Here is a 15,145-nt window from a genome sequence, read left to right as displayed (position 1 = left end):
TCTTGAACTCTGACCAGATAAATGTATAGCCTGGTTTGCTGCCACAATACTCTTTTCTCTTCTGTGCCATTTTAGTATATTAGACTTTTGAATGAGGAAGGGAGTGTAATTGCCAGCAATACCACTTCCTTCATTCCAGCAAGAAATTTTTCTATCACAATTCTTTCCATCTCCTTGAACTTTGCTGTATGATGATAATTCCACTGGAAATGGAAATGGAAACTAGGACAAGGTCCAGAAGAAGCCCCACCCTCTTCATAACTGAGTATAAATACACAGTGCTGTAGTGTAGTCTGCAGAACTGTTCTTGCTGATTCTTTCTCTGGATTGCTTAATCTGTGAAGTGGTAAGTAAACATTTTTAAAGTATATTTTAGAGATTTATATTAGAGGCACAGCCTCTTCTTCCTGGTCCAGAAACAGGATTTCTAGATTCTTTGTATAGATCTTTAATTTGAAATATTGAAATAATTGAGATCCAGAACTCTAGATACTGGAGTATCAGACAACCTCCAAAATTAAGTCTCAGTCTTGGTTTTTCTGCATAAGAGAATTGTGATGAAGACTGTAGTTTAGGTCGCTAGTTCCTGTAACATTGTTGTAATTAGTTAAATGCTAGAGGATTGTGTTATTTAATTTCTGACTGCATATTTTGTATTTAATTGGCATAGGCATCCTAGAGGAATGTCACTCAATTTGCCAACTGTTATACAGCTAGTTGTCTTAAAAAGTTGTCTGAGGACAATGAGAAGTTAGGGAATTTAGCCAAAGATACAGAGCTAGCACGTGTTTAACCCAGCTCTTACAGCCTTTGAGGACAGTTCCAATATTCATGATGCTCTGAGCTTCTCTTATTATTTTCTCTTTATATCTTAAATCACTGACTTAGCAGAAAAACAGATGAAATGAAAGGTGAGCAAGATAAGTGGCTATTGTCAAGTCGTTTGTAATTCTCTTGAAGGTATAGATTAGCCTTTTACATCTGTCAGGGGCATGAAAACTTAAAGACAGAAGAGATTGCATGTATTAACCACATTGCCATGATTGGCCAAGAATCTTTGAAGAAAAAGAACATTAATTTGGCTAAAATAGAAACCAGCACTTTTTCAATGTTATTGAAAGACCTCTTTCATGTGTGAGTTTCTTTGAAATATAAATGAACTGTGAGAATTCCTTTATCTAATTGATTTGCTACTTTTTGGTTTGGTTTCTGAACTAATATAATTTTTATTAAAACAAACAAAAAAAATCACTGATTGCACTTGGAGAGACAAATAAGAAGAAAGAAGCACATTGCAGTGACATGCACAATGAAAAGTTTTAGTAATAGTAACAATTCAATTTTAGTGTTCTGAAAAGCTTTTTTTTGGTCACTTCTTTGAAATCAATTATTTGTTAGTTTGCTTTCATAATGCCTTGTGCTAAAGCACATTTAGTAGGTGGAATTTTAGCTATACAATAAGGATACACATCAAAAACTAGTCCAGAAGTATGAAATTGTAAATAACTCATGGTAATACAACATGTGGCAACACAATTACCCAAGTTACCCTGTTCTTCTACACATACACATACACACACACACACACACACACACACATTCAGATATAGTATATTGTACAGAACTCGCTGTTAAAACTTTTTATTAGACCTCACTTCATACTGATATAAACTATATGGAGAAGGATACTAGTTATCAGTTCAACTTCCTACTAGTTAATATTCCTAATAGCTAATATTCACATAATGCTTTAAAATTTACAAAAGTACTTTATAAAATACTATTTAATTTTATCTTCAAAACAATCTTGAGAGGAAGGTGCTATAGTTATTAGTGGATTCTGGTGAGACATATATTGATTACATGACTTGTCTGTGGTCACACAGCTAGTAAATGTCTGAGGCATTATTTCAATTCAGTATTTCCCGATTCCCAATCTATCACTTCCACTAAGTTGCCACTATAGAGCCCTACTTTACTGTTAAAAAGTACAAACCAATATATTGACCAATGAAGTTAGGCTAAATGATTTGCCTACAGTCACAGAAGTAATAAACAGCAAAGTCTAGATTTGATTCCAAATCTGATTCCAGATTCAGTGCTCATCTCACTATGTAGTGCTATAGTATCTACAGGTAATAGAATTTAATTGTGTCCTACAAAAATTACCAATATAAAAAATATGAAGAAATGCAGAGAAATTTATGAGAAGTCAGTCAGAGAGAAAAAAGGTAGAGTCAAAACACCTAACTGATTACACTTACCTCTAAAATGACAGAAGAAAAATATCAGGAAAATTCACAAGGGAATTACTATTTCAGAGGGAGAAAAATGAAAATGAAAAGGGTACATTTGTTATGATCTTGTTAAAGTTAATATATGTGGCGGGTTTTTTTTAACTGAACAGTGAAGTTTATGGTTTCAAGTAAAATAATTTTCTACTCTCATTTCTCTTGAGTATTTTTTTTACATTTTTTAAAAAGGAAAATGGAAATAAACCAAGAAGACAAAAGAAATAAGCCTGAATTTTTCTTGTTTTAAATGGGAGAAATACTATGAATCAAGAAAATAAATAAAGAATGTAAGATTGTTTTTTTTTTTACCATTAGAATTTATGGAAAAGAAATAATAATAAAAACTGGTTATGAATTGAAGGTTTACAGTGCCATCTTGTGGTTAATTGATATAACATGATTTTTCCACAGAAGTCAGGGTTTCTTCTTAAAGGGAGAGAGTTATGGTATGCCAAGATTAATTTGACCATATTAATTTGATTGAACATAAGGAAGTAAAAAAAAATTAGCAGTATCTTCATGCTCACAAAGCAATATCTTCAGGCAATGTTCAAACAATTAAGTTCTGGAAAAATAAAGTTACCCAACATAACATATTCAATCAGTGATAGAGCTGAGCTTTTCTTTCTTTCTTTCTTTCTTTGAAGCAGTTTGTATTAAGTGACTTGCCCAGGATCACCCAGGTAGTCCAAGGTCAGATTTGAACTCAGGACCTCCTGACTCCAGGACCAGTACTCTATCTGCTGTGCCACCTCACTGCCTCAAAACTGGCATTCTAACATAGATCCTCTGACTCCAAATCTACAATTCTCTGAGCCATGCCACAGTTGCTTCTTCAGTGCTGCAAAATAATAGCAAACATAGTAACAAACATAGTTCATTATATCCTAGATAAGGATGTCCATTATATCCTAGATAAGTAACAAAAGATTTATGCAAAATAAATACACAAATAAATACATAGCGATGAGGAAAGTAACAAGTTGGGAAGTCAGGAAAGGAATCTTAAAGATGATGTCAGTCTAGTTAAGTCTTGAAGAGAGACAGGAGTTTCAAGAGGCAGAATCAGAGAGTAAGATCACTACAGAAATGGGAGAAGATGGAAGCATATGTGTAAGAATCAGCAAATAAGTAATTTAGCTGGAACATGGGCCATTTAAGGTAGAAAAGACCAAACCAAAGGGCCAGTCATATTAAAAAGTGGAATTCTAGAATGTGAAAATTGAACAAGACCTTTAAATTACATATTTTCCCCTCTCACTTTAGAGAGGAAGCAACTAGAGTCCAGAAAAATAGAACAATTTCCCCCACATTTCATTGTCTAGTAAATGGCAAAGTAAGGACTCAAATCCAAATCCTTTGAGGCTAAATCCAGAGGGGGATTTCCTCACAAGTCTATTTTGTGGGAACTTCTCTTATAGCCACAGTGTGAGTTATGATCCTCTCAAAACACATATTTGTATGGAAAGCAATCAAATGTCTAAACAAACGAGAGAACTGGACTTTTGATAAAGGGTAAGTAACTAAGAGAAGTTAATTGCTAGCTTATATTTAATGATATGTTTCTATCTCCATTCCAGGAGCTTCAAGATGGTTTATGCTAAGTGCTGGACATTGAAGAAGCACTTTGAAGGTCCACCAACCAGAAATGACTTTGAACTAAAGGAGGTTGAGTTACCAGCCTTAAAAAATGGAGGTAAGTTATGTTTAATTTCTGGAAAGTTTAGCCAATTAGCACTTATTAAGAATCTATTATGTTTCAGGGATAGTCCTAAGTATACAAGAAAGGTACAAAACAAACCCTTCTCGCAAGAAGCTCTAACAGTCTAAGGGGGAGACAACATGCAAACAACTATGTAAAAACAAGATATATAGAGGATAAACTGGAAATAATCCCAGAGAGAAAGCACTAAGATTGCGGAGGACAAGAAAAGGCTTCTGGTAAAAGAGGGACTATATCTGAAACTTGGAGGATGCCAAAGAAGCCAGAAGTCAGGAGACGGAGATGAGAAGGGAGAGAATTCCAAGTATAGTGTAAATGCTCAGATTCAGGACATGGAATATATTATTCACAGAACAAGGAAACCAAAATCTTTGCCTCATGGGGTAAGAAAATTGGAAAGGGTTTTCTATGTTTGATCTTGGAATTAATAGGTAGCCATTGGCATTTTTAAAGAAGGAAAGATGTTATATGATCAGACTGGCACTTTTCTAAGACGATCAATAAGGCACCAGAGAGTATGTCATTATTTTGTTTTTCTTCATGATGGCAGCCTTCTCCTTTATTAAGAAGTTTACTACCTAATTGGGAAAGTTGAGAAGAAAAACAGGTGAGAAGGGCAACATGAAAGAGCAAATATTTTGCAATAAAAAGACTTAGATTTTAAGTTCTAGTTCTAATAACTTACTAGCTCTATGATCTTGGTCAAGTTACCTAATACCTCTATGTTTTTATTTCTTCATCTATAAAACTGAGATATTAATATCATGCTATAGTGGAAAGAATGTTGGACTTAAAATCAATTTAGTTCAATTAAATCAACCTCATTTAGGTGCCTCTTCTGTAAAAAACAAAACAGAAGAAAAAAGTTTGTGGACGCTAGGGAAAAAAGATAAAGACAACAATCAATATTCTTTTCCTCAAGGAATATGTTTTGAGTTGGAGTCCTCACTCTGACCCTTTCTAAGCGACTGGGACCAGTCACTGAACCTCTTTTACCTCTTTTTTTCTCATTTGTAAAAATATTTATATGCCAGGATATAAAGTTGTACCATTAAAAAGTGGTAGCAGACAACTGACGTGGTTAATTTTTTATCAAAAACAATTTGGTTACTATGTGGAAACTGGATTAGAGAAGGAAAAAATGAAAATAAGAGAGTGGCATTATGTATATATATATATATATATATATATATATATATATATATATGTTTGTGTGTACATATACATACATATAGAAACATATACACATAGACAGGTAACTGAACTGTGATAATGGTTTTGTGAATGAAGAGAAGGGGATAAATTTTCAAGATGTTTAGAAAATTTACAAAACTTTACATTCGGTTGATTGGGGTGGGGGGGAGTGGAAAGAGAAGAGAAAGAGAAAGAAAAGTGAAGAGTGAAAGAGATAACACTGAAATTTCAAAACTGAGTGATTAGAAGGATGATGATATATCCTCAGGACCAATTGAAGATCAGTGACTTGGGAATCAGGGGACTTAGATTTCATATCCTATCCCTGAACTTACTGCTTAAGTGATTTTGGGCAAGTCATTTGTTTTAAACTCACTAGACCTCAGTTTCCTTGTCTTTAAAATATGGGGATTGGGCTACTTGACCTCTTTAAAGCTGTCCCTCTCAGTTCCAAATCTATAATCCTGTGATCTAAAGAAATTAGGAGGTTTAGATGAGCATTAGTTTTAAGAGAAATGATAATGAATTGTTAAGAAATTGCTTTTGAGACCATAAATCACTCTATAAATGGGAGTTAGTATTGTCATTACTTACTTGATAGAGTTTACATGAATAATAAGGGAAATAATGTATATGAAAGTGTTTTGTCACAGTAAAGTACTGTAAAATGATAAGTATTGTTATTCAGAAATATTGGGAAACCCCTGCTTAAAAAAAATTTCCATTGCATATGGCATATCATATACATATTCTAGCATATCCTTCATGGTGAAAATCAATGATACAATCGAGCATGATTATAGATAGCTCCAGGTATACATTATTTCTGCACTTTTCTTCCTGATTCTTCATCCAGACTTTAGATGGCTTTTTTTTCCTTTTCCTTTTTTGCTTCTCCTTCATGATAGCTCCAGATTACTATTATAATAACTGTCTAGATCAATTCACTTTCTTCCAAGGCAAGAGCCTAATTTGTGATAGGAAAACTCTTAATACCATTTCCACCAGGAAAGGTACATGGGTTTGTCTGGAGAAGGTTACTAGATAAGTCAAGAGGGAATTTGGCATCACAAATCTTGAATTCTGAAATGTTCTTGAGTTCTGAATTGTTAGTTACAGTTCTCTGAAATGTAACTATCTTTACATAAAATTGGAAAAATAAAATATTATTGAATTTTTTAAAAGACTATATCCCTGTATAAGTCTAAACAAGAATCTTCTCTACAACATTGCCAATAAGTTGTGTTCTTGAAAACTTCCTGTGAAGGAAAAAACATTACTTTCCCAAATAGCCCCTCGATGCAGTTCTTTTTTCTTTTCAGTAAGTTTTTATTAACATCTTCTATTTCTTACATTGTCATAATTATCTTAAGTATTCCTTCCCCTCCCAGAAAACCATGTAACAAATACTTTTTGAAGAGGAAAAAAAATCAACACTAATACGTTGAAAAAATGACACATAGAACATGTAACACTGTAGACCTCTCACTTCCACAAAAGCATGGGATAGGGACGTCCCTTCATATCTCTACATTTGAGTTCTATTTGAGCTTTGTAATTTTGTTATATTTACTTTGATTTTTTTGCTGCATAGTAGTTCTTTCCATTTACATTGTTGTAGTTTTGTGTTTAGTGTTTTCTTGGCTCTTCTTACTTCCCTCTGTATCAGTTCATATAGATCTTTCCATACTACAATGTATTGACACGCATCATTTTATAGTACAATAATACTTCATATAATAATATCACAATTTAACTATTCCCCAGTTTATGGGAATTAACTCCCCCCCACCCCCAATTTTTGGCTAACAAAAAAGTGCTGCTATAAATATTTTTTTTTGCAGAGGCAATTGGAGGTTAGATGCCCTGGATCACATAGCTAGGAAGTATTAAGTGTCTGAGATCAGATTTGAACCCAGTTCCTCCTGAGTTCAGGGCTGGTGCTCTATCCACTACACCAACTAGCTATCCCCTGATATAAATATTTTGTAGCACATGGAGATGGTCTTCTTATCAATGACTTTCTTTGAGTATTAACCCAGTAATGGTTGAAATAATATAAACAATTTCATCACTTTCATCACTGCATAATTTCAAGTTGCTTTTGAGAATGGTTGTACTTTTTCATAGCTCTACCAAAAATATATTATGCATATCATTCCATAATCCTCCAAGATTTATTATTGTCATTTTTGGTCATTTTTGCCAATTATTAGGGTGTGAAATGAAGCTTCAAAATTGTTTTTTGATTTGTATTTCTCTTATTAGTGATGTAGAATGTTCTTTCATGTGGTTATGACACTTTGCAATTCTTTTTTTGAGAATTATTTATATTTTTTGATCATTTATTTATTGAGGAATGGCTATCAGTCACATTTATATAAATCATTTATATTTCAAGAATACCAGATTCTTATTAGAGAAATTTGATACAAAGTTTTTTTTTCCCCATTAGACCATTTTCATTCTTATCTTATACACATTAATGTTTTTGTGTAAAAGTTTTTCAGTTTCATGTAATCAAAGTTATCTATTTTACCTTTTTGTAAAATTGCTTTTATCTGTTTTGGTTAAGATTCATATCTATGTTTCATTACTGAACCCTCTAGTGATAGGCTACTGCAATAACCAATGAACATGTGTATTTAATCATCTAAGTCAGGAGTTTATAGCTGTGTTTGTGAACTTTAAAAACAAAAATAAAATTTTTTTTATAAATGTATTTCAGTAGAGTTAATTTCTTTGCAATTTTGTGTTTTATTTCATGCACTTAAAAAATATTCTGAGAAAATGTTTATGAGTTTTACCAGATAACAAAAGAGGGCCAGGATATACAAATAGATGAACAATACCTGTTGTTAAGCATTCTGTTTAAAAAGTTATTTTGTTCTTAAGTTAATAAGTTCTGAAATTTTGTTTTGCAGAGGTCTTGCTTGAAGCTTTGTTCCTCAGCCTTGACCCCTACATGAGGTATTATTCTTTTTTAAATATAAGATTATTTAAAATGACTGTTGGCATAAAAAAAGGTTTCCATAATAGTCTGTTTGCTTTTTCCATTATTACCTATGACTCAGAGTGCTCAAAGCTCTAATTTCATATGGATTAGGTTTGTTCTTGGGGATTATCTCAAAATGTCATTTTCCTCAGCATAAGATATCCCGCTCAAATATTAACTATTTAGGATAATATTTTAATATAATTTGTGTCCAGCTGATGTATGTTGTTAGTGTGGTTCAGTCACGTCTGATTCTTCCTGATCCCATTTGGGGTTTTATTGGTTGAAATAGTTTGCTATTTCCTTCTCATGTCACAGTTGAGGAAACTGAGGCAAACAGGGTTAAGTGACCTGCCCAGAGTCACATATCTAGTAAGTATCTGAGATTTGAACTCTGATATTCCTGACTCTAGACCTAGTTCTCTATCCATGATGATACCTACTTACCCCAGATGATGTGTAGGTTTCCACAAATATGGATAACTATGTCCCTAGTTTCTTAACAAGCACTCAACACAAAAAAGATACATACACGCATACATATTTGTTGGGATACAGGAGCCACCTGAAGGTGGCTGCTGAGGTCTAACTCAGACCTGTAGAATGGATCTCTTCAAATTAGAGGCAGTTGCTGTTCTCTGACCTCTCCACTGAGAGGCAGTTGAGTTTCCTGACCTCTCTCCTCTTCCCTCTGCCTCTAATTCATTTCATTCCCAGTCACAAGCAACACCTGTGTCAGTAAAAGCTGCTTTGCAACTCCTTTAAATGTTATGATTCACAGCTGTGGAGGCTCTTGGAGAATTGACCTGCCCATTCACTTAAGCATAGTCCTTAACACATATTTTATACATATATACAAATTGGTGAAGTATGATATAATATGACATAACATGATATGATAAAAGGCAGCCTTTATTTAATTCCATAGAACTGTTTGGTTTCAAGACTCAAAAATTACCGTTTTTTGTTTATATGGAATATATATTGCCATATTAGAAATTAAACATCTTATTATTATTATGAAAATAGTTTTAACTTCAGAGACACCCAGAGGTCACTAAACCATACTTTGAGAATAGCTGCAATAGAGAATGAAGCATATGAAAAAAGTGCACCCAAGAGCCTATAATCAAACACGGGAAGCATAAAATATCCACAATAGTTCATAAATAATCAGCACAATTCTCTTCCTTCTTTTGTGAATGCCACTTCCTACAAAGTCCCTCCTACGACTTATAGTGCTACCCCATTGTTTGGACTCTCCCCAGGAAGATAGACTCACATTAGAGCTACTGAAGTATATGAATCACTTACAGTAATAACAAGGAACAAAATACAGATCTCCTCCCCTTCCCTGTTCTCCCCTCTGCTGCCATATCACGGCTTTCTGAAAAGAGTGAGGGAAGGAGATGAGGCAATCTCCAAAAGTAGCTCTGCCTAAGAAATTGGCCTTTACTTGAAGGCCTCCTAGCAAATCAAAATTCCCCAACTCCTCATCATTCCCATCATAGGAGTTCAGAAACATGGTCCATATTCTCCCCTCTCAGACCCAGAATGCAAGCACAAGCTACCTTATGTTAGGCATTTGTGCAAGAATTCTTGATATTCTACCATCACCCAAATTGCTTCCATCTTTGGGAATAGAAAAAAATTAGCTCCATTTTCCAGTCTTTGAACTATATTCTGAAGATAAAAACGGAGTCAGAAGGTATCAGGAAGCCTTTTCAAGCTTTGCCATCAGGAACATGCAGCTTGCAATGAGTTTCTGCTGAAAAACAAATTTAGTGATCCCTAGTAAGGGAAGAAGAGGGAGAAATCCTCTCCTACCTCTCCACCTGTATTAAGAAAGAAAGGTACAAGTGATAGATACATATATACATACATACATACACACATATATACTTACATGAATAAATAAATGGATCAGTGAATAAATAAATACATATCATTTCTATAATGCTTTAAAGTTGGCAAAGCCCTTCACAAATATTATCATATTTGATTCTCACAGCAACTCTGAGAGGCAGATGCTATTAGAACCCCTGTTATACAGTTGAGGAAAATGAGGTTAAATGATTCGATCTCACAACTAACAAATATATGAGGGGAATACTATGCACCTAACTACTTCAAATAAAGATCTGTGGGACATTCTGTACAGGCTAGCATAGAACAACAGTCATTATGAAAATAATGTATTCATCTTCCCAAGAATCTCATCCAATCAAATGATCATGGTAACAGTCCCAGTCACTAAAACTTGTCCTTTAAAAGCACCAAGGGGTTGATCTTAACCAGATAATCATTCTGAAGCAATCAAAGTTCCAAAGATTCAACCAATCGTTGTCTTCATCCTTCCTACAAGGACAATGGGCATATTCTTAGTTAGTAAAGAAAGGTACTTTCAAGTCTCAGATAAAGTTTACCATTCTGCAAGTCCATGTTTTGCCCAGCTGAATCTCTACCAAAAAAGAAAAGAGAAGTGGGAAAATTCAAATCACTCTAGTAAAAGATTTTAGTATCAGGAAGAATTAGAAGAAAGGAGACACTGACAATTTATCTTAGATTGTGGAAGACTTTTCACATAATCTAAAATTAACTGTAGTAATACTTTATTAGAAACATTTATGTTGTACAATAATTCAGAGTCTGATTCTTTTTGTACAGCAAAATAATGTTTTGGTCATGTATACTTATTGTGTATCTAAGTTATATTTTAATATATTTAACATCTACTGGTCATCCTGCCATTTAGGGGAGGGGGTGGGGGGAGTAAGAGGTGAAAAATTGGAACAAGAGGTTTGGCAATTGTTAATGCTGTAAAGTTACCCATGTATATATCCTGTAAATAAAAGGCTATTAAATTTAAAAAAAAAAAAAAAAAAGAAACATTTATGTTCTCAAATCCCTTGGACTAAAAATTACTTTAGGAATCTATTCCCCTGCTACTAGAGCAAAAACAAACAATACAACCTTACTATTTTAGAGATGAAGAAAAGGAATAAAGCATTGAGCCTGGAGTCTAGAAAACTTCAGTTCAAATATGGCTTCAGGCACTTAGTAGTTGAGTGACTCTGGACAAGTCAATTAATCCAGTTTGTCTCAGTTTCCTCATCTTTGTAATGATCTGGAAAAGGAAATGGCAAGCCACTCTAGTATTTTTACTAAGAACACCCAAAAGGGATCACAAAGGGACAGAAAGAACTGAACAACAATGACATAGATAGGGAAACTAAAGCAGAAATGAAAGGACTTGCTCAGAGTCATATAATTAAGAAAGTGTCTGAATTCAAATTTGAATTCAGCTCACAGTGTTCTAGAGGATGGAATGCCATATTTGAAAACTAAACATTATTGGAATGTGGAGAATCTGAAGTAATTAAATGTAAAAAGTCTAGATAAGTTGGAGGGCCCAGGTTATAAAGAGCTTTAAATGACAATTAATGTCATTTATAACAAATAATGACAAGTAAAAGAGGATATATTATATCCTATGAGTAACAGCAAGTCAGTGGAGCTCCTTGAACAGAAGGATGATCTTTATGAAACAAAAGTATTGATATATAAAATATATACATAAATATACATTTATATATGTGTGTATTATATTATTCACATATTATATATGCATAATTTATATACATAAATGTATATATACACACATAGACATTTAGATATGTTGTGTTTTATAAATATGTCCATGCTATGCGTTTATTTTATGTGTTTGTGATGCGTAGATATGCATATGTTTGTTATGTGTATATGCATATATATATATATATACAGGTAGAGAAACCCAATCTCAGAGGAAGAGAGAAAGGTCTCAGGAGATTGGGTTTTTCTATCTCACCCAAGCTAAAATGTCATCTACAACCTAACCTCGCTAACACTTGGAATACCTGGTTAGCTTAAGCCCTGCTGCAACTCAGAGCTCCTGATCTCCCACACTTCTCCAGCCTCTGTTTCCCCCCTGTAACAGCAATTATAATAGCATACCACTACATTCAACTATAGGCTACAGGTTGAAGAATATTGTTAGAAACTCATTTATGAGTATAAATGATACATAACTCATTGTTTACTTGGGAGGAGTGGAGATATTTAACAAACCAGTTCTTTGTCATAGGCACAACAAACACATTTATGTCATTTCACTATCATATTGACATTACCTGAGTAGTTTTTCATAACCAGTTCAAAGTGACAGGTATAGATTTCTTCTTTCCAGATTTTCTAAAATAACCACAAATTCATTATAAATGAACTTATCATTATTACTTTAAACCCAAGATAAAATAGTCTAGTTAATCCAGTATACATTAAAAAATGTATTACTTGCAGAGAGCCATATGGGGAGAACAATGGGGACTGAATGTGGATCACAACAGGGTGTTTTCACCTGTTTGTTGTTGTGTGATTGTCTTTAATTTCTTTCTCATTTTTTCCCTTTTTGATCTGGCTTTTTTTGTGCAGCATGATATATATGGAAGTATGTATGGAGGAATTGCACATGTTTAATACATCTTGGATTGCTTGCTTTCTGAAAGAGGAGAGGGAGAGAAATTTGCAGGGGTGAATGTTGAGGACTATGTTTGCACATATTTTGAAAATAGGGGGCTATTTTTTTATTATAATAACTTTTTATTTACAGAACTCATGCCAGGGTAATTTTTTTACAACATTATCCCTTGCACTCACTTCTGTTCCGATTTTTCCCCTCTCTCCTTCCACCCCCTCCCCTAGATGGCAAGCAGTCCTATATATGTTAAATATGTATATCCTAGATACAATATATGTGTGGCTATTATTTTTTTAATGTATCACTATTGATGTTCTTATTTTTCAGAGTTGCTGTGAAGAAAAGTTTGAAGGAAGGTGATAAAATGATGGGAAGCCAAGTTGCCAGGTATTTGACCACATTTGGTTTATCTATGTGCTCTTTAAAAAAAGTGGGGGCTTTTTTGTCTCACCTCAGTTCTGTGTCTCTGAACTTAGAGTCTTACTGAAACATTCTCTTTGTTGCAATCCTCCACACACACGCCATAGAAACACAAGTACCTTTGCTTGCTGAGTTCTCTCTCTTGTCAATTATTCGAAATACATGAAAAACTCTCCAACTTCTCTCATAAATCAAGAAATGTAGAATTTCCCCCTTTCCTTTCTAGGTTTAATTTACCATTATTCCTATGTTTGTTGACATTCCTACTAAATTCTTATAATTAATATAAAAACGATCTAAGTTTGAATTTATTTATTAAGGATTTTTTCCAATTTGTATATATGTTCTATTCACATACACGTGTATATATAATAAAGAGAACTATATAGATTATTTATTTATATCTATATCTACATGTACACACATATCTCTCTACCCCATTTGGTTTAAATGATAAAGTATTAGATTAATTGGAGTAGGTTATATTGTTTGGCTCTTTAGAATCAAAATCAATAAGTATTTTAAAGCATCTTCTATGTACAAGGCATCGTGCTAAAATGCTGTAGATACAAGGCAAAATGAAATTGTCTCAAAAAGCTTATATTCTAATGAGAGAATCTATATGTATATAAGTATATAAAGAATGTGTAAAATTAATAAAAGGCAGTTCTGGGATAATTAATAATAATAATAGTGCTTTAAGGATTGCAAAGTGCTTTGCAGAACCAGCTGGGTGGCACTGTTTTTAGAGTACTGGCCCTGGAGTCAGGAGGACCTGAGTTTAAATATGACCTCAGACATTTATTAGTTCTGTGACCCTGGGCAAGTCACATATACCTGATTGCCTCCTTAAGACAAAGGCTTTACAAATATTATTTCATTTAATTTGCATAGCAATCCTTGGGGGGAGTAATGAGTTGCCATATACCTGATTGCCTCCTTAAGACAAAGGCTTTACAAATATTATTTCATTTAATTTGCATAGCAATCCTTGGGGGGAGTAATAAGTTGCCATTATTATCTTCATTTTACAATTGGGAAACTGAGTTAACAAAGATTAAGAGACTTTCTCATAGTCAGACAATAACTAAAGCAGGATATTAACTCAGACCTTCCTATATATAGATCCTTCACTTTATTCACTGCATTATTTATCTGGTAGAAATAGGTGGGGAGATCAGAAAAGACTTCATATAGAAGGTGGCTTCAACTAAGTCTTAAAGTTTCCTTTAAGAAAGTTATAAAGCATCCTTTGGGGATTCTAAGATGTAGAGATAAGGAAAAAGTTCATCCTAAGCCTGGTAGATAATCAGTCCAAAGATCTAGATAAAGAGCATTATATGAAAGGAACAGTGCCTATAGGATAGTAGGACTGAAATTTGGAGCACATGGAAGGTAAAAAAGTATTAAAAAAAAAAAAAAACCCAAAAACACTAAAGGACCCAGTTCGTGAAGAAATGAAAATACCAACCAATTTTTTTCTTGGATCCCAATGGAAATAGAATCTCTGGAAAACTCCAGTGAGTAGGGGGATGACATGGTCAGACCCTTGTTTTTGGAAAATCACTTTGGGGTTATCAGAAAGGAGAGAGATGAGAAAGGAGGTGAAACACTTTTGCCAATAAAAGGTTATTACCTTTCGAGTTAGGGTTGTGGTTGTGTGAACAGAAAGAAGACACAAGCAAGAGATACTATGAAGATAAAAAGATGATTTGGCATCTGATTGTGCCAAGAGGGATTGTGCCAAACATCAAGATTACAAACATGAGTTGCTGGAAAGATGTTAGAGTTCGGAAGGGTGGGAAGGAAAGAAAAGGACACAAGTATTTATTAAACACCTACTATATGCCAGACACTGAATGAAGTTATTTTTGAATTATGATCTTGTTTAATCTTTACCATAGCCCTGAGAGGTGGGTGTTATGATTATTCCTTTTACAATTGAGGAAACTGAGACAGATAGAGATAAAGTGACTCAATCAGGATTATACTATTACTAA

At 33.7% G+C, this 15,145-nt stretch overlaps 1 protein-coding gene across 1 annotated transcript in view; it reads left to right on the top strand.

The window, feature by feature from the left end:
- The first annotated feature begins 265 nt into the window (after positions 1 to 265).
- The window catches only part of PTGR1 (prostaglandin reductase 1), a 30,311-nt gene continuing 15,431 nt past the window's right edge, over positions 266 to 15,145 (top strand). Inside the window, exons 1-4 of the mRNA XM_031943172.1 lie at positions 266 to 346; positions 3,875 to 3,990; positions 8,136 to 8,181; positions 13,053 to 13,112. Of these exons, the coding sequence (XP_031799032.1) occupies positions 3,885 to 3,990; positions 8,136 to 8,181; positions 13,053 to 13,112 (212 nt within the window). The 5' untranslated portion in view covers positions 266 to 346; positions 3,875 to 3,884. The remainder of the gene's footprint in view (positions 347 to 3,874; positions 3,991 to 8,135; positions 8,182 to 13,052; positions 13,113 to 15,145) is intronic.

This window comes from Sarcophilus harrisii, chromosome 1 (assembly GCF_902635505.1).
Source record: "Sarcophilus harrisii chromosome 1, mSarHar1.11, whole genome shotgun sequence".
In the NCBI taxonomy this organism is placed as follows: domain Eukaryota; kingdom Metazoa; phylum Chordata; class Mammalia; order Dasyuromorphia; family Dasyuridae; genus Sarcophilus; species Sarcophilus harrisii.
Note: the sequence above shows the minus strand (reverse complement) of the source record. Positions and strands in the feature narration are given on the sequence as shown.